General features: G+C 51.5%; 1 protein-coding gene and 3 long non-coding RNA genes across 14 annotated transcripts in view; 1 reads left to right on the top strand and 3 right to left on the bottom strand.

Annotated features, from left to right (window-relative positions):
- The window catches only part of CERS4 (ceramide synthase 4), a 51075-nt gene that overhangs the window by 11118 nt on the left and 17290 nt on the right, over window positions 1-22667 (bottom strand). For 6 of the 11 annotated variants that reach the window (XM_077979839.1, XM_015122718.3, XM_015122720.3 and 3 more), the window contains one exon: window positions 851-1024. In XM_077979839.1, coding sequence (XP_077835965.1) covers window positions 851-1023 — 173 coding nt within the window. In that variant the 5' untranslated portion in view covers window position 1024. Of the gene's footprint in view, window positions 1-850; window positions 1392-9862; window positions 9980-10761; window positions 10835-22667 lie in introns of those variants that run through there. The other 5 variants (XM_015122719.3, XM_077979835.1, XM_077979838.1 and 2 more) reach the window with 4 other exon arrangements.
- Window positions 11878-13234, bottom strand: LOC144337065 (uncharacterized). The gene is made up of 2 exons (XR_013409697.1): window positions 12735-13234; window positions 11878-12573 (listed from the first exon to the last, which is right to left on the bottom strand). It is a non-coding gene; the product is annotated as an uncharacterized LOC144337065 (long non-coding RNA).
- LOC144337071 (uncharacterized) lies at window positions 14750-16330 on the top strand. The gene is made up of 2 exons (XR_013409703.1): window positions 14750-14880; window positions 15916-16330. It is a non-coding gene; the product is annotated as an uncharacterized LOC144337071 (long non-coding RNA).
- LOC144337064 (uncharacterized) lies at window positions 14751-19053 on the bottom strand. Its single transcript, XR_013409696.1, has 3 exons — window positions 18882-19053; window positions 17957-18566; window positions 14751-15251 (listed from the first exon to the last, which is right to left on the bottom strand). It is a non-coding gene; the product is annotated as an uncharacterized LOC144337064 (long non-coding RNA).

Genomic DNA, 22667 nt, shown 5'->3' with positions numbered 1-22667 from the left:
CAGCCTCCCAAAGTGCTGGGATTACAGGCTTGAGCCACTGCACCCGGCCTGTATTTTTTTTTAATCGAGACAAGGTTTCACCACGTTGCCCAGTCTGGTCTTGAACTCCTGGACTCAAGCGATCCACCCGCCTCAGCCTCCCAAATTGCTGACATTACGGGCATCAGCTACCACGCCTGGCCTAGATTCAATTTTTTTTTTTTTAAAGGGCTAAAACCCCTGCATTTGAAACTGGAAAACCCTCCGCCCACCCCACTGTCCTTCACAGAGGCCCTGGGATGCCTTTGGGATGAGATACACCCCCAGCTCACATTTGCCGTTTTTTTTAAGGTGGAGTCTCACTCTGTTGCCCAGGCTGAAGTGCAGTGGCACGATCTTGGCTCACTGCAACCTCCGCCTCCCAGGTTCAGGCGATTCTCCTGCCTCAGCCTCCTGAGGAGTTGGGATTACAGGTGTGTGCTCAGCTAATTTTTGTATTTTTAGCACAGACGGGGTTTCACCATGTTGGCCAGGCTGGTCTTGAACTCCTGACTTGAAGTGATCCGCCCGCCTCAGCCTCTCAAAGTGTTGGGATTACAGGCGTGAGCCACGGTGCCCGGCCTCCCATCCCTGTTTTATGAAGATGCTGGCACACCCAGCCCTGAACTGCAGGCAGTGTTCCTATAAACCAGCAATCAGAGGCCAGAATTGTGGGTGTTGGGGGCTAGGGGCAGGCTGGAGCTGGGAAAAGCACTTTGGTGCAAAGCCAGCTTCCACTCGGGACATGCTGCAATGGCAAATTGCACACAGGGCACGAGCACATACTGGCGTGACTGTGGGGGCGATGGGTTGCGGCAGGGCAGACACTCACCTCTCAAAGGCGAGGCGCATGGCCAGGAGGACCAGTGCCAGGGGTAGGGCTGCCAGCATGTCCTGGGGGTGGGGGTAGACACGGCCATCCCGGTCTTCCAGCTCTGCCCATGTGACATTGGGTGGTAACCAGAACCTGTGCTGCCAAAGCCACTCGTTGAAACTGGACAGCATTCTGTGGACACAGGTTCCAGTTAGCTGGGAGGTCTGCAAGCAGAATGGGTGGGGCAAGTGGGGCGTGAGGCTGGAGCCTCACAACTCCTACTTGGGCCGTTATCAGCGCAGCTGACAACCAGGAGGCGGGACTGGAAGATGGAACTCCCCTTGCCTAGGACTTTGGAACTATCCTCTGGCTCCAGAAGAGTGGGGCTTTAGCCACCACTCCATTCTCATCACCCCTGCCCTCCCTTGCCTGGTCAGTGTTAAAGGCAGAGTTGGGCTGTGTGTCCTCAGGCAAATGACTTGACCCCTCAGAACCTCAAGTTCATCTGTAAAACACAGTAGTAGGCCGGGCGCAGTTGCTCACACCTGTAATCCCAGCACTTTGGGAGGCCAAGGCAGGTGGGTCACGAGGCCAGGAGTTCAAGACCAGCCTGACCAATGTGGCGAAACCCTGTCTCTACTAAAAATACAAAAATGAGCTGGGCGTGGTGGCGGGCACCTGTAGTCCCAGCTACTCAGGAGGCTGAGGCAGGAGAATGGCTTGAACCCGGGAGGCGGAGGTTGCAGTGAGCCAAGATCGTGCCATTGCACTCCAGCCTGGGTGACAGAGCGAGACTCCGTCTCAAAAATAAAACAGAGACAGTAATACCCAGGCTTCTCAACCTACAGTGCTTGGCCTACTGATTTTTAACAAGAGTAATAACACAGCCCAAAAATAATAGTTATTATTCTGCACTTAACTGATGCCAAGATGGTAGCCAGAAGTCAAGGGAGTGGTGGTTGGGCACCATGGCTCATGCCTGTAATCCCAGCCCTGTGGGAGGCTGAGGTGGGCAGATCCCTTGAGGTCAGGAGTTTGAGACCAGCCTGGCCAACATGGCAAAACTCCATCTTTACTAAAAATGCAAAAATTAGCCAGACATGGTGGCAGGCGCCTATAATCCCAGTTACTCGGGAGGCAGGAGAATCACTTGAAACTGGGAGGAGGAGGTTGCAGTGAGCCGAGATCATGCCACTGCACTCCAGCCTGGGCAACAGAGCAAAACTCTGTCTCAAAAAAAAACAAAAACAAACAAAAAAAAACTTGAGTCCTCAAATGTCCAGGAAGGTTTCTTTCCACTGCAGGAAGCTGCCTCTGAAGCAGCCCCCAAAGATGAAGGATTTAAAGAAATCCAGAGGCTGGGCATGGTGGCTCACTCCCAGCACTTTGGGAGGCCGAGGCAGGTGGATCACGAGGTCAGGAGTTCAAGACCAGCCTGGCCAACACGGTGAAACCCTGTCTCTATGAAAAATACAAAAGTTAGCCAGGCATAGTGGTGTGCACTTGTAGTCCCAGCTACTCGGGAGGCTGAGGCAGAGAACTGCTTGAACTTGGGAGGCGGAGGTTGCAGTGAGCCGAGATCGCGCCATTGCACTCCCGCCTAGGTGGCAGAGCAGGACTGTCTCAAAAAAAAAAAAAAAAAAATCATCCAGAGTTCCTTTCCTGGCCATCTTTGGAAGGTAGACTCCCCTCTAGATGGGAATTTCAGGGGTCTCGCTTGCTGTCCCAGAGCCCACAAAGCAAGTGGGTAAGAGAGCCTATCGCATGACTGAGCTTGCCGGATAACGGAGTGGCAGTCAAGGTGGGGCAGCTCTAGCCAGCATGTCCCAGCCTGCCTGAGGAGCCCAAAGAGCTGCTCCCTTTCCTGAGATCTTGAGCCGAGGGTCCGGCCTACCACAGTGGTTCCCACTCAAAAGTTTGTTCATTCATTCATTTATCTGTCCACCCACCCATCCATCAATCTGTTCATCAAAACATCTGTCCATCCACCCATCATCCACCTATCCACTCATCCATCTATCCACTATCCATCCATCTGTCCACCCACCCATTCATCGTCCATCCATCCACCTACCCATTCATCCATCCATCCATCCCTCTGTCCACCCATCCAAACATCTGTCCATCCAACCGTCATCTATCCACCTACCCATTCATCCATCCACCCGTCCACCCATCCAAACATCTGTCCACCTACCCGTTCATCCATCCGTTCACCCATCCAAACCACCCATCATCCATCCACCCACCCAAACATCTGTCCATCATCTATCCACCCAATTTTCCATCCACCGATCCAAAAATCTGTCTATCTACCCATCTATCTGTCCACCCATCTAAACATCTGTCTATCCACTCATCACTCACCTGTGTATCCTTCCACCCACCTATTCTTCTGTCCCTCTATTCTTCCATCTACCCTTCTATCCATCCATTTATCCATCTGTCCTTGCATCTATGCATCTGTCCGTCCGTCCACCCACCCACCCAGGCAAGAGATGTTCTCCAACTGACTTGTACGTGCCAGGTCAGGGCTGGGCCTTGGCGACACAGCAGGGGAACAATGCCAACACATTCCTGCCCAGTTCATAGACCAACAGAGAAGGCAGCCAATAAACAAGTAAACAGATTCACAAATGAATGAAATATGAAAGTGTAACGGGGCCGAGTAGAAAACAGAGTGGCATGATTTTAAATGTGATCAAGAAGAGGCTCTCTAAGGAGGCACCATCTGAGCTGGGATTTAAAGATGAAGAGGTCAGGCCAGGCCCGGTGGCTCATGCCTGTAATCCCACACTTTGGGAGGCTGAAGCAGGTGGATCACCTGAGGTCAGGAGTTCAAGACCAGCCTGGCCCACATGGTGAAACCTCGTCTCCATTAAAAATACAAAAATAATTAGCCAGGCGTGGTGGTACGTGCCTGTAACCCCAGCTACTTGGGAGGCTGAGGCAGAGGAATCACTTGAACCTGGGAGGCAGAGGTTGCAGCGAGTCGAGATCATGTCACTGCACTCCAGACTGGGCGACAAAGTGAGACTCCATCTCGGAAAAAACAAAAAACAAAAAACCAAAGATGAGGAGGTCAGGCCAGGCACAGTGGCTCATACCTGTAATCCCAACACTTTGTGAGGTCGAGGCAGGTGAATTGCTTGAGCCCAGGAGTTCAAGACCAGACTGGGCAACATAGCGAGACTCTGTCTCTACAAAAAATTTAAAAAGCAGTCAGGTGTGGTGGCATCTGTAGTCAGGTATCTGTAGTTCTAGCTCTTCAGGAGGCTGAGGTGGGAGTCCGACTCGAGCCCAGGAGTTCGAGGCTGCAGGGAGCTATAATCACACCACTGTACTCCAACCTGGAGGACAAAGCAAGACCCTGCGTTTGGGAAAAACAAAAAAAAGAAGAGAAGGTTGTGGGTTTGCACACAAGAAAGTGGGGCTAGGGGAGAGGTTTTCTAGATAAATACCCAGCAGGTGCAAGGGCTCTGAGGCAGGACCTTGCCTGGCATTGTCGGAGGAACAGCGAGGAGGCCCGTGTGGCTGGTACAGAGTGAGCGAGGGGGGAGAGAGGGAGGAGAGGAGGGCAGGTAGGTGATGAGGGGCAGCACAGAGCCTGCAAGGCATGGGGGCCACAGGGAAGAATCTGGATTATTTCCCCCAACATTTTATTTTGAGATGAAGTCTCACTCTGCTGCCCAGTCTGGAGTGCAGTGGCGTGATCTCAGCTCACTGCAACCTCCACCTTGCAGGTTCAAGCAATTCTTGTGCCTCAGCCTCCCAAGTAGCTGGGATTACACCACCACACCTGGCTAATTTTTGTATTTTTAGTAGAGATGGGGTTTCGTTATGTCGGCCAGGCTGGTCTCAAACTCCTGACCTCAAGTAATCTGCCTGCCTCAGCCTCCCAAAGTGCTGGGATTACAGGCACGAGCCACCACGCCTGGCCTTCCCCCAACATTTTATAACAAACATTTCAAACCTACGGAAAAGTTGAAAGAATTTTACAGTGAATACCTGTATTCCCACCACTACATTCTCCCCTTTGCATTCCGTTCTATTTATTCCATCACCCATCTGCCTCTGCCTGTCCATCCCTCTACCCACCCATCAGTCTATCTGGTTATTCCCGACGTATTTCAAAGTAGGCAGCTGACCTCAGGCCACATCACCCCTACACATGTCAGCACACAGATCATTAACTAGCGTTCAATATTTGCTTATGGGTTTTTCCTTTCAAGGTAAAATGTACCCAAGTGAAATGCAGGCTTTTTGTTTTAGACAGGGTCTCACTCTGTGACCCAGGCTGGAGTGCAGAGACCATGGCTCCCTGAAGCCTTGACCTCCTGGACTCAGGTGGTCTTTTCATGTCAACCCCCGCACTGCCAGGACCATAGGCACGCACCACCATGACTGGCTAATTTTTAAAATTTTTGTGTAAAGAGAGGGTCTCCCTATGTTGCCCAGGCTGGTCTCAAACTCCTGGCCAAGCGATCCTCCCACCTTGGCCTCCTGAAGTGTTGGGATTACAGGCATGAGCCACTGCACCTGGCCTGCACACATCTTAAGGGTATAGTCACTGAGTTTGTACAAAACTATATACCTGGCTAATCCAATCTCCCATCACAAATATTCCCTCTAGAAACTTCCTTCTCGCCTCTTCCCAGTCAACCTCCACCACTGTCCTGTCACCCAAAGGTAACACCCATTCCATTCCAATTTTTTTTTGTTGTTGAGACAGGGTCTCACTCTGTGGCCCAGGCTGGAGTAGAGTGGTGCAATCACAGCTTACCGCAGACTTGACCTCCTGGGCTCAAGCAATCCTCCCCGCTCAGCCTCCCAAATTGCTGGGATTATAGGCATGAGCCACCTTGCCCTGACCCCCACTACCTTTTCTTTTGTCACCATAGCTTAGTTTTGTCAGTTCTTCATGGCAACCTTGCCATGTTACGAAATAAAAACAGGCTGAGCACGGTGGCTCACGCCTGTAATCCCAGCACTTCAGGAGGCCAAGGTGGGTGGATCACTTGAGATCAGGAGTTTGAGACCAGCCTGGCCAGCATGGTGAAACCCCATCTCTACTAAAAATACAAAAATTAGCCAGGCATGGTGGCGGGCGCCTGTAATCCCAGCTACTCAGGAGGCTGAGACAGGAGAATCGCTTGAACCCGGGAGGCGGAGGCTGCAGTGAGCCAAGATCATGCCATTGCACTCCAGCCTGGGTGACAGAGCAAGACTCCGTCTCAAAAATAAAATAAATAAAAATAAAAATACCATAACCCCAGTGTTTAGGAGGCTGAGACAGGAGGATTGCTTGAGCCCAGGGGTTTGAGACCAGTCTGGACATCACAGTGAAACTCTGTCTCTACAAAAAATATAAAAATTAGCCAGGCATGGTGGCATGTGGCCATAATCCCAGCTACTCATGAGGCAGAGGCAGGAGGATCGCTTAAAGCCCAGGAGTTCAGGGCTGCAATGAGCTGTGATCATGCCACCTTACTCCAGCCTGAATGACAGAGTGATACCTGTCTCCAAAAACAGAGTAAATAAAAAATAAAAATATACAAATAAAATAATAGACCCAGGTGCAGTGGCTCATGCCTGTAATTCCAGCACTTTGGGAGACTGAGGCAGAAGAACTGCTTGAAGACAAGAGTTCAAGACCAGCCTGGGGGGCAGCCGGTCGTGGTGGCTCACCCCTGTAATCCCAGCACTTTGGGAGGCTGAGGTGGGCAAACTGCTTTCCAGGGTGAGACTGCACCATTTTACACTCCCACCAGGTGAATGTGGGGGTTCCACTGCCGTTGGTTCTATTTTGAATAATGCAGGGATCCTCACGGTGTTGGTTGCCATGCAGGGCGTAGCATTTTGGAGGCCAGAAGAGGGTACTCTGGTGTGCGCCGGTGAGATGAGGTAGAGATAAGGGGATAGATTCCAGAGACATTTTAGAGGTGGGCCCCCCCAAGAGCCAAACGCTTTCCAAAGTGGAGCCAGAGAAGGGTTGGGAGAGGAAATTGTCAAGGTATCGGTCAAAGGATATGAAATTTTCAGTTAGCAGGAGTAGTAAGTCCAAGAGATCTACTGTATACGATGATGATTTTAGTTAATAACGTAGTATATACGGGAAAATTGCTAAGAGACTACATTTTCTGCGGGGAGGGAATCTCACTCTGTCATCCAGTCTGGAACACAGTGGCACAATCACAGCTCATTGCAGCCTCAATCTCCGGGGCTCAAGCCATCTTCCTGCCTCAGCCTCCTCAGTAGCTGGGACTACAGGCTCCAGCCACCATACCCAGCCATTTCCTGCCTTTTCTGGCTTTAGAGGCTGCCTGCATCCTCTGGCTCCTGGTCCCTTTCTCAATCTTCAGGGCCAGCAATGGCTCATTGGGTCTTTCTCCCATCTCGTCATTCTGACAATGTGTCTCCTGCCTCCATCTCCTTCATTTTAGTCCCCTTGTGATGACACTGGGTTCACCCAGATAATCTCCCCTCTCCAAGTCAGCTGATTACCAATCTTAATTCCATCTTCAGCCTCAACCCACTTGGCCACTGAAGCTGTCAGCCTTCCAATCTGAAGAACTGGATGAACCAGAATGGGTGAGCTGATTTCAGGACAGGAGTCAGGCTAAGTGTCAGACAACACAAATTGTGGGTGCAGGGGTGGGCAGCTAAAACGTTCCTGTGGGCATGTGGAAGAGGCAGGAGCTACTCAGGTTTGGGGCACAGGCCTGCGGCGGGTGAGGCCTGGGTAGGACTTGTCAGTGAGTGGCTGCTGTCGAAATCCATGAAGATAGATGGAATCCTCTATCTATCAGCAAGGGGTCAACAAGACCCTGTTTTGGGGGAAAAAAAAGGAAGAGAGTGCACATGAAAGGGCAGGCTGAGTACTATGCCATGGGGCACCTGACATTTAAGCATCAATGAAGTATTAGGAGCAACTGCTAGCATTGGATACTCTGGCTGGAGAGGGGCACTAGAAGTCAGTGGCCCAACAAGCAGTCAAGGGTGTGGGATAACCGCTAGTCTAGACCTACAATGAGGCCCAAGCATCCCAGAGTAGACACATGAACAGCTGGGTAGATGTGGGGACTTCAGCCCAGGTGGTTGATTTCTCAAGAAAAAGAAACCATCTTCACTAGCAGACAAGGTTGGCTTGATCCTATGTGCCCATGGGGGCTCAAGGACTCATGGCCAGCTGGCACTCCTGGTCCCAACTGTACTCAGCCTCACAGCCAGAGCCATGACCACTGCAGGGTATTTGCAATCCCCCCCACCTTTTTTTTTTGAGACAGGGTCTCACTTTATCACCCAGACTGGAGTGCAGTGGCCTGATCATAGCTCACTTCAGCCTCAAACTCCTGGGTTCAAGCCATCCTCCCACCTCAGCCTTCTGAGTCACTGGTGCAGCCTTCTCAGAGACCCTGCTAACTTTCTGACAGACCCCCAGGTGCAGATGGAATGGGGCTAGGTGTCCCCGGAAGGCCCAGGCATCCAGACCCCCAGCTCCATGTTTTCCCCTCACCCAAGGGTCTTGGATGCATCCTTGCACACCTTGGTGCATTCAAGTCATGATAAGCATAGGAGGGAGAACCACAGGAGCAATGGCTTCTCACAATCTCAAGCCTCACCTCTGCTGATGTGCCCAGCTTCAATGCCCACCAGTTCACTAGCTGATACTCTGCTCCCACCAGACCATATAATTTCACACATCATAGCCTTTACAAATACTGGCCTCTGCCTAGAATACTCATTTAGTATTTGGGTGCTGAAGACAGAAAATGGTGGGGAAAACAAGCAACATCTCTGCCCTGAAGGGCTTAAACACTTTCTTTCTCTGTTTGGCAAACTCGTATGCATCCTTCAAAACCCAGCTCAGTTGTCACCTCCTCCTGAAAGCAGCCCCTGATTGCCTTGCTTTGGATCCTGTTAAAGCACCCTCCCCCAACCCTGTTTTATTCACTGTGATGTCAGGAGCTGGCCAGTGTTTTTGCAGGGAGGGTTGGAGAAGGAAGCATAACCAGTTCTCAACTCCACTGTCCTCTGCTGAATCATGCCCATCCCTTCCTCAGTGGAACAGAAAGGGGAACAGATGCATTTTCTAAACCAAGGAGCTCTCCAAGGAAGCTTCAGACCTGATATGCCCTGATTGCAGAGGTCTGGCCCCAGTGGTCCTACTCTCTCACTAACCTCACCAACCTGTCTCTGTCTGTTCCCTTCCCTCTTCTCCCTCTTAAAGCATAAATAAAAGATGCTGTGGTTTGAGAAAAGAACAGGGTCTGGAGTCCAGCAGACTGGCTGGAGTCCTGGCTGCAATGCTTCAAAGCCCCGGGAGCCTCAATTTCGTCACCTGTTGGTGGGACAGGTGCCCTCCCTGAAGGGTGGTTAAGCAGCTCAGAGACCTTGCACCTGGGGCAATGAGGCAGAGTCTGGCATATGGGAGGGTCTCAGGTATGGCTGTAACCGGGCACCTCAGGCCAGCAAGGTTCAACTTCTCCTCCTGAGGGAAGGGAGGAAATGAGGTTGAGGGATGTGTTCCTCAATTTCTAGCTTTTCTCTTTTGGATCCAGTTCTTCTGTTCATTCCCTGTCATCCTCTGTCTTCCTGGGCCTCAGTTGTCCCATCTGAAAAATGGGTACAGCTAGATTGCCTCTTTGTTCTATCAGGCTATTGTGAGGCTCAGGGCAGGCAGGCAGTTTATAAACACTCCATGCTGATATCACAACGGATCTGATTCCTGATTCCTGCCTCACTCGTTTACCAGCCATGAAACATGGCCTGTCTGTACCTCAGTTTCATCTGTAAAATGGAACAAACAATCGTCCCTCTTCCACATGGACTGGTTGCGAATGGCACCTGAGGTAGAATGAACACCTAGTAAAATTTAGAGGACCGGGTGCAGTGGCTCACACCCAGCACTTTGAGAGGCCGAAGTGGGAGGATTGCCTAAGGTCAGGAGCTGGAGACCAGCCAGGGCAACATAGCGAGATCCCATCTTTACAAAAAATTTAAAAATTAGGTGGGCATAGTGGCATACACCTGTAATCCTGGCTACTCAGGAGGCTGAGGTGAGAGGACTGGTTGAGCCCATGAGTTTGAGGCTGCAGGGAGCTGTGATCACACCACTGCACTCTAGCTTGGGCAACAGAGCAGATCCTGTTTTGGAAAAAAACAAACCCCAAAAAACAGCTTAGAGACCGTGATGGTTACCAGTAGACAGGAGGCAGGGGCAGGATGGGGAGTGGTCTGCAAGGAAGGGGTGCTGGCCTGTGGAGGCTTCTAGATGGTTCTTCCAAGCCCTTAGGACGGTTTCTAGCATCTGAGGTGTCTAAGGCTGCTGGAAGCTTTCCTTTCCTCTGCCACCTTCCCTTAAATCTGCAGCTGATGTGCTTGGGCTGGGCTGGACGACAGCAGCTTCGGGGTCATCTGCAGAGCCACCGCGTGGGTGGCAGGGCCAGTGTGACTGGCTCGAGTCTCTCTTCTCCCCTCACCCCACCCGCCCCCAAGCCTGGCTGCTGTTTGAAACCTCCCTGGCCCCACTCCCAGCTCGGCCCCTGCCACCTGGGAACCAAACTGATAATCCTTCTTAGTGGCTAAAAATAGCCCTGGATTGGGGGAAAGAAAGAGAATGGGGCTTTGTACTGACACGGGAGGTGGGTTGGGGGGAATGAGCAGAGGATCCCGGCCCCCCTCCAGCGGTCTGAGTGAGAAGGACTGGTCCCCACGGCTTCCCAGAATCCCCAAGGACTCCGAGACTGCTCAGCAGATCAGAGCTATGCACATAGGTTTGTGTTGTTTTGCTTTCAATCTAGCTGGAAATACAGGACTATGTCCCGGGTTGTGAAAAAGGCAATTAATTCAGACCCCAGATGTCTGGGCCTCCCAGAGATGAAAACACACACACACACACACACACACGCATATATTGACTCACTCACCCGCCCCTGCTGCCTGGCCTGCTGCCTGGGGTCACCTGATTCCTGCGGCCAGAGGCTCAGATGGGAGCACGTGACGTTCTGGAAGGAAGGGGGCTGTTTGCAGATAACCACAGCCTGCCTCTGCACCAGGTCCTGGCTGTCCCTTCCAGATGGCCCTGTCTCTTCTACTCTGAGCCTCTATGAGCAGCGGCCTCACACAGGGTGCTAGTGACCAGAGATGCCACCGGTTGAGGTACCACTCCCCGCAAAGACTCCAAGGTGGACCTCTAGTCCAAGGTTCCGCCTTACCTGAGCCCCTTATTTCTGGACACATTCTTGCCCTCTACATTCTGGCCCTGCTGCCTCCCCAGCTTAATCCACAGCAACTGCTGCTTGCTGGGCTTCCAACTCACCAAGCTCACTTGTACCATGTTTGCACCCCAGACAGTCACATACATGTCTGACTGTGTCATCATTCATATCTCAGCTCAAATGTCACCTCCTCCAAGAAGTCTTCTCAGACTACCACCAGAGAGGCCACCATATTATTCTGTCTCCTGATCCTGTGTAGTTCCTTCAACCCTCTTGTCCCAGTTGATCTGTTTCATTGGGGTGCCTTCTTCACCCCAAGGCATAAGTTTCATGAAAGAAAGTGGTTTGAGTCACAGCTGTATTCTCAGAGCTTCAGATAGGGCTGGACACATTAGATGCCAACTAAATGTTTGCTACATGGATGAATGAGTAGAATAGACAGATGGACAGGTGGGAGGGTGCAAGGACATTAGCTCAGGTGGTCAAACTCTCTAGAAAAATAACCCACCCCTAACAGGCATGGTTGGATTGATCTCCATAAACATTCCCATAAAGGAAACTTGGGAACTGGGAAGCCCGAGGCTCAAAGCAAGAGGTGACTGGATACAGATCACAGGTCACTCAGTCAACAAGGGGCAGGGTCAAGGCTAGAAGCTCCCCTGGGTGACGAGGGGCTTGCTTTGCCCCCACAGTGGGCTCAGGGTTCATAGAATCCTGTGGAGGCTTCCCCAGGCCTACCTCTGCTGATTAAAGTTTCCCCAAAAAGCAAGCTTCTCCTTCTATTTGCCCTCTGAGCTCTCAGGGTACTAGGCGCTCAGCATGAAATTTTTCTTTTTTTTTTTTGAGATGGAGTTTCGCTTTTGTTGCCCAGGCTGGAGTGCAGTGGCGCGATCTCGGCTCACTGCAACCTCTGCCTCCCGGGTTCAAGCGATTCTTTTGCCTCAGTCACCCGAATAACTAGGATTACAGGCGTTTGCCATCACACCTGGATCATTTTTGTATTTTTAGCAGAGTCAGGGTTTCACCATGCTGGCCAGGCTGGTTTTGAACTCCTGACCTCAGGTGATCCATCTACAGCAGCCTCCCAAAGTGCTGGGATTACAGGTGTGAGCCACCATGCCTGGCCACAATTTTTCTTTCTTAAAGAGATAGGGCCTCGTTCTGTTGCCCAGACTGGAGTGCAGTGGCACCACTGCAGCTCACTGCAGCCTTGAACTCTTGGACTTAAGTGATCCTCCCGCCTCAGCCTTCCAAACAGCTGGGACTACAGGAGCATGCCACCACACCCAGCTCCTTTTCATTAGTTTTTTATAGAGATAGGGTCTCGGTATGCTGCCCAGGCTGGTCTTGCACTCCTGGTCTCGAGCCATTCTCCCACTACAGCTTCCTAAGGTGCTAGGATTACAGACACAAGCCACCACACCCAGCCTCCGCATGCAATTTCTTAACATCTATGCCCCTGGCAGCTCAGGAGCCTTGGTAAACTGGGCCATGTCCCCTGGGTATCCTCAGCCTCCTCCCCTATTCCACCTTCTTGGAACCATTCCCTGGCAACCATCTCTCCTATCAGCCCCCTCAAAAGCTACAACCAATACTGGACCATGAGGATCCCCCAGCAGGTGCCCGCCCAACTCTGGCCTAGTGCTGGCTGCGGGAAAGAAGAGGGGCCTCCACCTCCTCACCCTTCTGGAATTATCTCTCTTCTGCAGCTCTATTCAAGCTCTGGTTATCTCAGCCCCATGCCATCCAGATGCTATGATTCCCAAGACCAGCCCAAGCCCCCAGGCCTCTGCATCAGTGCTCTTTTTCCGACACGCCTCCACCCTCTTCCCTGGGCCGGTTCACACTTGCCTCTCAAGTCCTGCATCAGATTAAAATCCCTATTTAAGAGGCCTCCCCTGCTCTTCCTATGTTAGGCAGAGCCCCCTCCCCAGCCAATCCCCTCCCTCCCCTAGGGCTTTCTTCGGAGCCAGCCGTGGCTCCCTGGAGGTTGGAGTACTCAAGTTGGCCTCTAAGTCTCTCCCCAATAAGTGACGGTCAGGCCAGGGTGAGACCTCCAGGGGCCCCCAGCATCCCACAGCAAGTAGGGGAGGTCCATCAGGGAGGCCTCAAAGGCCGAGGGAGGAGAGAGGATCTGATCTCTGGGGGTTGGAGGGAAAGAATGAACAGTCCCCAGCCCCAAAGGTGGAGTAGTGGGGCAGGGGTAGTGGTGGGGGATTAGCATCTGATTGTTACTCAGAGACAGGATTAAGTATACGTGTGGGAGTGTGAGGGAAGCCCACTTGGGCTATTACTGGTTAAAAAAAAAAAAAAAAAGGAAAAATAAAAACAGCATTATGGAAGTATAATCAATAGGCAAGAAGCTGTACGTGTTTAAAGTGTGAGATCCAACACTTTTTTTTTTTGAGATGGAGTCTCGCTCTGTCACCCAGGCTGGAGTGCAGTGGCGTGATCTAGGTTCACTGCAAGCTCCACCTCCAGGTTCAAGCAATTCTCCTGCCTCAGCCTCCCACGTAGCTGGGATTACAGGCACGTACCACCATGCCCAGCTAATTTTGTGTTTTTAGTAGAGATGAGGCTTCTCTACGTTGGCCAGCCTGCTCTTGAACTCCTGACCTCAGGTGATCTGCCCGCCTCCGCCTCCCAAAGTGCTGAGATTACAGGCATGAGCCACGGCACCCAGGAGATCCAACACATTTTGACATAGGTACACACCCATGAAATCAGCCTCTCAATCAAGATAATGAACAGGACGCTGGAGGCTGGGTGAGCTATACCTAGTCCAGCAGCCTTTACCAGGTCCAAGGTAACAGGATTTTTATCTATAACCGTCTCTATGTTCCTGGGGCAGATAACTGTGAGAGAACTAACAGCAAGGTGCCTTGCAAGCTAAGAAATAAACCGATTTATTTATTTTTCCCTTTTCCTTTTTTTTTTTTTTTTTGAGACAGAGTCTCGCTCTGTTGCCCAGGCTGGAGCACAGTGGCGTGATCTCGGCTCACTGCAACCTCCACCTCTCGGGTTCAAGAGATTCTACTGCCTCAGCCACCCTGAGTAGCTGGAATTACAGGTCCATGCCACGATGCCCAGCTAATTTTTGTATTTTTAGTAGAGACGGGGTTTTGCTATGTTGGCCAGGCTGGTCTCAAACTCCTGGCCTCGAGTGATCCACCCGCCTTAGCTTCCCAAAGTGCTGGGATTACAGGCATGAGCCACTGCATCCAGCCCTGTTTTTTCTTTTTTTAAAAGACAGCATCTGGCTCTGTTGCTCAGGCTGGAGTGCAGTGGTGAGATTGCGGCTTATTGCTACCTCTGCCTCTTGGCCTAAGTGATCCTCCCATCTCAGCCTCCCAAGTAGCTAGGACTATACAGGTGGATGCCACCATGCCCAGCTAATTTTTGTACTGTTTTGTAGAGGTGGGATTTCACCATGTTGCCCAGGCTGGGCTCAAGCGATACTCTTGCCTTGGCCTCCCAAAGTGCTGGGATTACAGGCATGAATCACTGCGCCCAGCCATAAGCAGAAATTTGACCCAAACACTTGGGAAAGTTGAAGAAACACCTAGCAGATACAGAGTTCCCTCTCCAAAGAAAACCTTACTAATGCATATGTCATGTTAGGAAACGTCTTTCTCGATCTGAACTAACAAAACTGTGGTACACCAAACAACAAGTTATGAAATAGGACACGTAAAACCTTTTCTTTTTTTTTTTTTTTTTTTTTTTGAGACGGAGTCTCGCGGTGTCGCCCAGGCTGGAGTGCAGTGGCCGGATCTCAGCTCACTGCAAGCTCTGCCTCCCGGGTTTTTACGCCATTCTCCTGCCTCAGCCTCCCGAGTAGCCGGGACTACAGGCGCCCGCCACCTCGCCCGGCTAGTTTTTTGTATTTTTTAGTAGAGACGGGGTTTCACCGTGTTAGCCAGGATGGTCTCGAACTCCTGACCTCGTGATCCGCCCGTCTCGGCCTCCCAAAGTGCTGGGATTACAGGCTTGAGCCACCGCGCCCAGCCACGTAAAACCTTTTCAACTAGAAGGTATTTAGTTTTGTTTTTTTTTCTTGGGATAGGGTCTTGCTCTGTTGCCCAGGCTGGACTACAGTGGCATGATCACAGCTCACTGCAGCCTCAACCCCCCAGGCTCAGGTGATCCTCCCACCTCAGTCTCCTGAGTATCTGGAACCACAGACACATGCCACCAGCCTGCCTAATTTTAAAATTCTTTATAGAGATGGCGGGGAGGGTCTCACTATGTTGCCTGGGCTAGTCTCAAACTCCTAGGTTCAAGCAGTCCTCCCGCCTCGGCTTCCCAAAGTGCTGGGATTATAGGCATGAGCCACCACAGCCAGCCTGAACTAGAAGATTTATTTTTTATTTTTTTTTTGACAGGGTTTCTCCATGATGGCCAGGCTGGTCTCGAACTCCTGACCTCAGGTGATCCACCTCCCTCGGCCTCCCAAAGTGCTGGGATTATAGGCATTAGCCACCATGCCTGGCCTGAACTAGAAGTTTTAAAACAGCAAATGGGGGAAAAAAAGCAAAGATGGCCAGGCGCGGTGGCTCACGCCTGTAATCCCAGCACATTGGGAGGCTGAGGCAGGTGGATCACCTGAGGTCAGGAGTTTGAGACTAGCCTGACCACATGGTGAAACCTCGTCTCTATTAGGCCGGGTGTGGTGGCTCACACCTGTAATCCCAGCACTTTGGGAGGCCGAGGGGGGCAGATCACGAGGTCAGGAGATTGAGACCATCCCAGCAAACATGGTGAAACCCCGTCTCTACTAAAAATATAAAAATTAGCCAGGCATGGTGCTATGTGCCTGTAATCCCAGCTACTCGGGAGACTGAGGCAGGAGAATCGCTTCAGCCTGGGAGGCGGAGGTTGCAGTGAGCCGAGATCGCACCATTGCACTCCAGCCTGGGCAACAAGAGCGAAACGCTGTCTCAAAAACAAAACAAAACAAAACAAAACAAAACAAACAAAAAAACAAAACAAAAGGAAGAAAAAGAGGAGGAAGATACAACATGGATAAACCTTGAGGACATTATGTTGAATGAAATAAACCCGTCACAAGAGGACAAATCCTGTATGATTCCACTTATACAAGGTCTCCAGAGTAATCCCATTCACAGACAGAAAGTAGAATGGGACCAGGTGCGGTGGCTCACACCTGTAATCCCAGCACTATGAGATGCCGAGGTGGGTGGATCACCTGAGGTCAGGAGTTTGAGACCAGCCTGGCCAACATGGTGAAACCCCGTCTCTACTAAAAATACAAAAATTAGCCGGGCATGGTGGCGGGCACCTGTGGTCCCAGCTACTCGGGAAGCTGAGGCAGGACAATGGATTGAACCCAGGAGGCAGAGGTTCCAGTGAGCTGAGACTGCACCACTGCACTCCAGCCTAGGCAACAGAGCAAGACTCTGTCTCAAAAAAAACAAAAACAAAACCTATCTGAAAGCTCTAATGCTGCAATATCCAGGATGGTAGCCACTAGCTATATGTGCCCATTTAAATTTAAATACATTAAAATTAGTTAGGTTGGTCTCTGTGGCTCACGCCTGTAATCCCAGCACTCTGGGAGGCTGAGGCGGGCAGATCACCTGAGGTCAGGAGTTCGAGACCAGCCTGGCCAACATGGTGAAAGCCCCTCTCTACTAAAATACAAAAAATTAGCTGGGCATGGTGGTACGTGCCTGTAATCCCAGCTACTCGGGAGGCTGAGGCAGGAGAATCACTTGAACCTGGGAGGCGGAAGTTGCAGTGAGCTGAGATCGCACCACTGCACTCCAGCCTGGGTGACAGAGCAAGACTCTGCCTGAATAAAATAAAATAAAATAAAATTAGCCGGGTGTGGTGGCTTTTGCTTGTAATCCCAGGCTGAAGTTGGAAGATTGCTTGAGGCCAGGAATTTGAGACCAGGCTGGACAACATAGACAGACCCCCATCTCTTAAAAAAAAAATAAAAATAGGCCGGGCGCGGTGGCTCAAGCCTGTAATCCCAGCACTTTGGGAGGCCGAGACGGGCGGATCACGAGGTCAGGAGATCGAGACCATCCTGGCTGACATGGTGAAACCCCGTCTCTACTAAAAAATACAAAAAACTAGCCAGGCGAGGTGGCGGGCGCCTGTAGTCCCAGCTACTCGGGAGGCTGAGGCAGGAGAATGGCGTGAACCCAGGAGGCGGAGCTTGCAGTGAGCTGAGATCCAGCCACTGCACTCCAGCCTGGGCGGCAGAGCGAGACTCCGTCTCAAAAAAAAACAAAAAAGAAAAAAAATAAATAAATAAAAATAAAATAAAAATATTCAGGCTGGCTGCGGTGGCTCATGTCTGTAACCCCAGCACTTTGGGAGGTCAAGGTGGAAGGATCACATGAGCCCAGGAGTTTAAGACCAGCCTGGACAACACAGTGAAACCTTACTTCCACTTTAAAAAAAAAAAAAAATTCAGCAAGGCCTGGTGGTGTCTGCCTGTAGTCCTAGCTACTCAGGAGGCTGAGGTGGAAGGATGACAAGCCTGGGAGATCTAGCCTGCAGGGAGCTGTGATCACATCACCACACTCTTTAACCTGGGCAACAGAGTGAGACCCTGTCTCAAAAAAAAAGGTTTAAATAAAAAGGTTTTAATAAATATGTTGCCCTAACAACATTTGTATGCTCAATAGCCACATGTAGCCAGTGGCTACCACTTTGGACAGTACAGATATGGAACATTTCCATCGTTGTAGAAAGTTCTAGGCCAGGTATGTTGGCTCACGCCTGTTATCCCAGCACTTTGGGAGGCCGAGGTGGGCGGATCACCTGAGGTCGGGAATTTGAGACCAGCCTGACCAACATGGAGAAACCATCTTTACTAAAAATACAAAAAAATTAGCCGGGCGTGGTGGCACATGCCTGTGATTCCAGCTACTAGGGAGGCTGAGGCAGGAGAATTGCTTGAACCTGGGAGGCACAGGTTACGGTGAGCCAAGATCGTGCCATTGCACTCCAGCCTCGGCAACAAGAGGGAAAATCCGTCTCAAAAAAAAAAAGAAGAAAGAAAAGAAAAGAAAAATTCTACCGGAGGCTGGGTGTGGTGGCTCATGCCTATAATCCCAGCACTTTAGGAGGCTGAAGTGGGCGGATCATGAGGTCAGGAGATCGAGACCATCCTGGGTAACATGGTGAAACCCCGTCTCTACTAAAAATACAAAAAATTAGCTGGGCGTGGTGGTGGCACCTGTAGTCCCAGCTACTCAGGAGGCTGAGGCAGGAGACTCACTTGAACCCAGAAGGCGGAGGTTGCAGTGAGCCAAGATTGTGCCACTGTACTCCAGCCTGGGCGACAGAGCAAGATTCTGTCTCAAAAAAAAAAAAAAAAAAAAAAAAGAAAAAAGAAAAAAGAAATAAAATTCTACTGGACAGTATCACTCTAGAGAGAAAACACAAGTAGCAGTTGGAAGGGAATCTATAAATGGAAGAAAGAAATGGCACTGGGTGAATTTCTCATTTGGATTGCTATTCATTGGAGATAAAAACTGGCTTAAAGGCCGGGTGCGGTGGCTCACGCCTGTAATCCCAGCACTTTGGGAGGCCGAGGCGGGCGGATCACAAGGTCAGGAGATTGAGAACACGGTGAAACCCCGTCTCTACTAAAAATACAAAAAATTAGCCGGGCGCGGTTGTGGGCGCCTGTAGTCCCAGCTACTCGGGAGGCTGAGGCAGGAGAATGGCGTGAACCCGGGAGGCGGAGCTTGCAGTGAGCTGGGATCCGGCCACTGCACTCCAGCCTGGGCGACAGAGCGAGACTCCGTCTCAAACAAACAAACAAACAAACAAACAAACAAAAAAACTGGCTTAAAGATTAAGAGGATAGGGCTGGGTGTGGTGGCTCATGCCTATAATTCCACTGCTTCGGGAGGCTGAGGTGGGAGGATTACTTGAGGCTAGGAGTTTGAGACTAGCTTTGGCAACATAGTGAGACCCTGTCTCTACCAAAAAAAAAAAAAAAAAAAAAAGAAAAAGCTGGGTTAAGTGGTACATGCCTGTAGTCCCAGCTACTCAGGAGGCTGAGGTAGGAGGATCCTTGGAGCCCAGAAGCTATGATTGCACCACTGCACCCCAGCCTGGGGGAGCAAGAGAGACTCTCTCTTTAAAAAAAAAAAAAAAAAAAAAAAAAAAAAAAAAAAAAAAAAAAAAAAGAAAGAAAGAAAGAGAAAGAAAGAAAGAAAGGAAGGAAGGAAGGAAGGAAGAAAGAAAGAAAAGAGCCAGAGCCCCATATTCTACATTAAAAGTCTGAGTACATCTCTTGCTGACCCTTAGCCCATGGATATTGGACGTACTCCAAATAGCCCTGCTGAGGCTAACAGAACCAGGCCAAGATTTCATCCACTACCCACCACAGAAGAAACAGACTTTAGAGTCTGAGTCCAGCCAGGTTAACTGCCTGATAAAAAATAAATGTTAAAAAAATCAATGCTCTTCAAAGGAACATAACAGAATCCAGAGACTCTGCAACATATCTTCCACAATGTCCAGAACTCAATCCAAAATTACTTGACATCTCACAAAATAGGAAAACATGACCCATGCTCAGGAAAGAAGTTAAAGGAGACTGGCCCTGAAGTAACCCAGATGTTGGCTTTGAGGCAGCTATTATGTCTGTAACTCCAGCACTTTGAGAGGCCAAGGTGGGTGGATCATGAGAGCTCAGGAGTTCAAGACCAGTTGAGCAACATGGTGAAACACTGTCGCTACAAAAAATACAAAAATTAGCTGAGCATGGTGGCATAAGCCAGTAGTCCCAGCTACCTGGGGGGCTGAGGCAGGAGGATCACTTGAGCCCAAGAGGTTGAGGCTGCAGTGAGCTGTGATTGATTGCACTACTGCATTCCAGCCTGGGCAACAGAGTGAGACCCTGTCTCAAAAACAAACAAACAAAACAAAACAAAAAACAAATGGAAATTCTAAAACTTAAAAATGTAGACTATCTGAAATTTTAAAATTCACTGTGTGGGCTTGATAGCAGATTGGAGATGACAAAAGAAAGTGTTAACAAATTTAAAGACAGATTGACAGCAAATATCCAAACTGAAGAACAGAGAAGAAAAAAGTTTAAGTAAAAATGGATAGTGGTAATGGTTGCACAACACTTTGAATGTACTTAATACTACTAAGTTGCATACCTTTTTTTTTTTTTTTTTTTTTTTGTTGAGACAGAGTCTTGCTTTGTCACCCAGCCTGGAGTGCAGTGGCCGGATCTCAGCTCACTGCAAGCTCCGCCTCCCGGGTTCACGCCATTCTCCTGCCTCAGCCTCCTGAGTAGCTGGGACTACAGGCGCCCGCCACCTCGCCCGGCTAGGTTTTTTGTATTTTTTAGTAGAGACGGGGTTTCACCGTGTTAGCCAGGATGGTCTCGATCTCCTGACCTCGTGATCCGCCCGTCTCGGCCTCCCAAAGTGCTGGGATTACAGGCTTGAGCCACCGCGCCCGGCCCTAAGTTGCATACTTAAACATGGTTAAAATGGTTAATTTTATATTACATATATTTTACCTCAATTTAGAAAGTGTATAGACCCTTGGTATTTTCTGGATGATATCAAAAGGTCTAACTTATGGCTGGGCATGGTGGCTCCCACCTGTAATCCCAGCACTTTAGGAGGCTGAAGTGGGCAGATCACTTGAGGCCAGGAGTTTGAGACCAGTCTGGCCAATATGGTGAAAATACATAATTAGCCAGACTTGGTGGCATGTGCCATCGAGGGGGAGGAGGAGGAGGGGGAGGAGGAGGAAGGGGAGTGGGAGGAGGAGGAAGGGGAGCGGGAGGAGGAGGAGGGGAAGGAGGAGGAGGGGGAGGAGGAGGGGGGAGGGGGGGAGGGGGGAGGGGGGAGGGGGGGAGGAGGGGGGGGGAGGAGGGGGGGGAGGGGGAGGAGGGGGAGGAGGAGGGGGGAGGGGGAGGGGGAGGAGGAGGGGGGAGGAGGAGGAGGAGGAGGAGGGGGAGGAGGAGGGGGAGGAGGAGGGGGAGGAGGGGGAGGAGGGGGAGGAGGGGGAGGAGGGGGAGGCGGAGGGGGAGGAGGGGGAGGAGGGGGAGGCGGAGGGGGAGGAGGGGGAGGAGGGGGAGGAGGGGGGAGGGGGAGGAGGGGGAGGAGGAGGGGGAGGAGGAGGGGGAGGAGGGGGAGGAGGGGGAGGGGAGGAGGGGGAGGAGGGGGAGGGGAGGAGGGGGAGGGGAGGAGGGGGAGGGGAGGAGGAGGAGGGGGAGGGGAGGGGGGAGGGGAGGAGTAAGAGGGAAAGGAGGGGGAGGAGGATGGGGGGATGAGAAAAGGAAGGAGGAGGAGGAGGAGGAGGAGGAGGAGGAGGAGGAGGAGGAGGGGGAGGAGGGGGGGAGGAGGGGGAGGAGGGGGAGGAGGGGGAGGAGGGGGAGGAGGGGGAGGAGGGGGAGGAGGGGGAGGAGGGGGAGGAGGGGGAGGAGGGGGAGGAGGGGGAGGGGGAGGGGGAGGGGGAGGGGGAGGGGGAGGGGGAGGGGGGAGGGGGAGGGGAGGGGGAGGGGAGGCGGGGGAGGCGGGGGAGGCGGGGGAGGCGGGGGAGGCGGGGGAGGCGGGGGAGGCGGGGGAGGGGAGGGAGGAGGGGGAGGAGGGGGAGGGGAGGGAGGAGGGGAGGAGGGGAGGGAGGAGGGGGAGGAAGAAAGTAGAAAATAAAGAAGAGGAAGGCTATAAGGGTACAGTCCACATTCACGAAAGTTGTTATACTAGGGAGCTGGTCGGGGTTGGGATGAGAGCCAGTGAACCTGTCTTGTGTTTTACTGATCATAGCTCACCGCAGCCTCCACTTCCCGAGTTCAGGTGATCCTCCCAGCTCAGCTCCCCAGGTAGCTGGGGTTACAGGTGTGCACCACCTCGCCCGGCTACTGTTTTAATTTTTTGTAGAGATGGGGTTTCACCATGTTGCCAGGCTGGTCTCAAACTCTTAGACTCAGGCGATTTGCCTGCCTCAGCCTCCCAAAGTACTGGGGTTACAGGCATGAGCCACCACAGTCTCGCTCTGTTGCCCAGGCTGGAGTGCAGTGACGCAATCTTGGCTCATGGCAAGCTTCGCCTCCTAGGTTCACGCTTTCTCCTGTCTCAGCCTCGTGAGTAGCTAGGACTACAGGAGTCGGCCACCATGTCTGGCTAATTTTTTGTATTTTTAGTAGAGACGTGATTTCACTGCATTATCCAGGATGGTCTTGATCTCCTGACTGCGTGATCCACCTGCCTTGGCCTCCCGAAGTGCTAGGATTACAGGCGTGAGCCAGCATGCCTGGCCTATAAGGAGTGGGTTTAAGGGTGACTTCTTAAAAATATATTTTTTTTCAGATGGAGTTTTGCTCTTGTTGCCCAGGCTAGAGTGCAATGGTGGGATCTCAGCTCATTACAACCTCCGCCTCCTGAGTTCAAGCAATTCTCCTGCCTCAGTCTGCTGAGTAGCTGGGATTACAGGCACCCACCACCATGCCCAGCTAATTTTTTGTATTTTTAGCAGAGATGGGGTTTCGCCATGCTGGCCAGGCTGGTCTCGAACTACTGGCCTCAGGTGATCCACCCGCCTAGGCCTCCCAAAGTGCTGGGATTACAGGTGTGATCCACCGTGACTGGCTGACTTAT

Source organism: Macaca mulatta, chromosome 19 (assembly GCF_049350105.2).
Source record: "Macaca mulatta isolate MMU2019108-1 chromosome 19, T2T-MMU8v2.0, whole genome shotgun sequence".
Classification (NCBI taxonomy): domain Eukaryota; kingdom Metazoa; phylum Chordata; class Mammalia; order Primates; family Cercopithecidae; genus Macaca; species Macaca mulatta.
The sequence above is the reverse complement of the archived record's forward strand: the minus strand, read 5'-3'. Positions and strand labels throughout refer to the sequence as shown.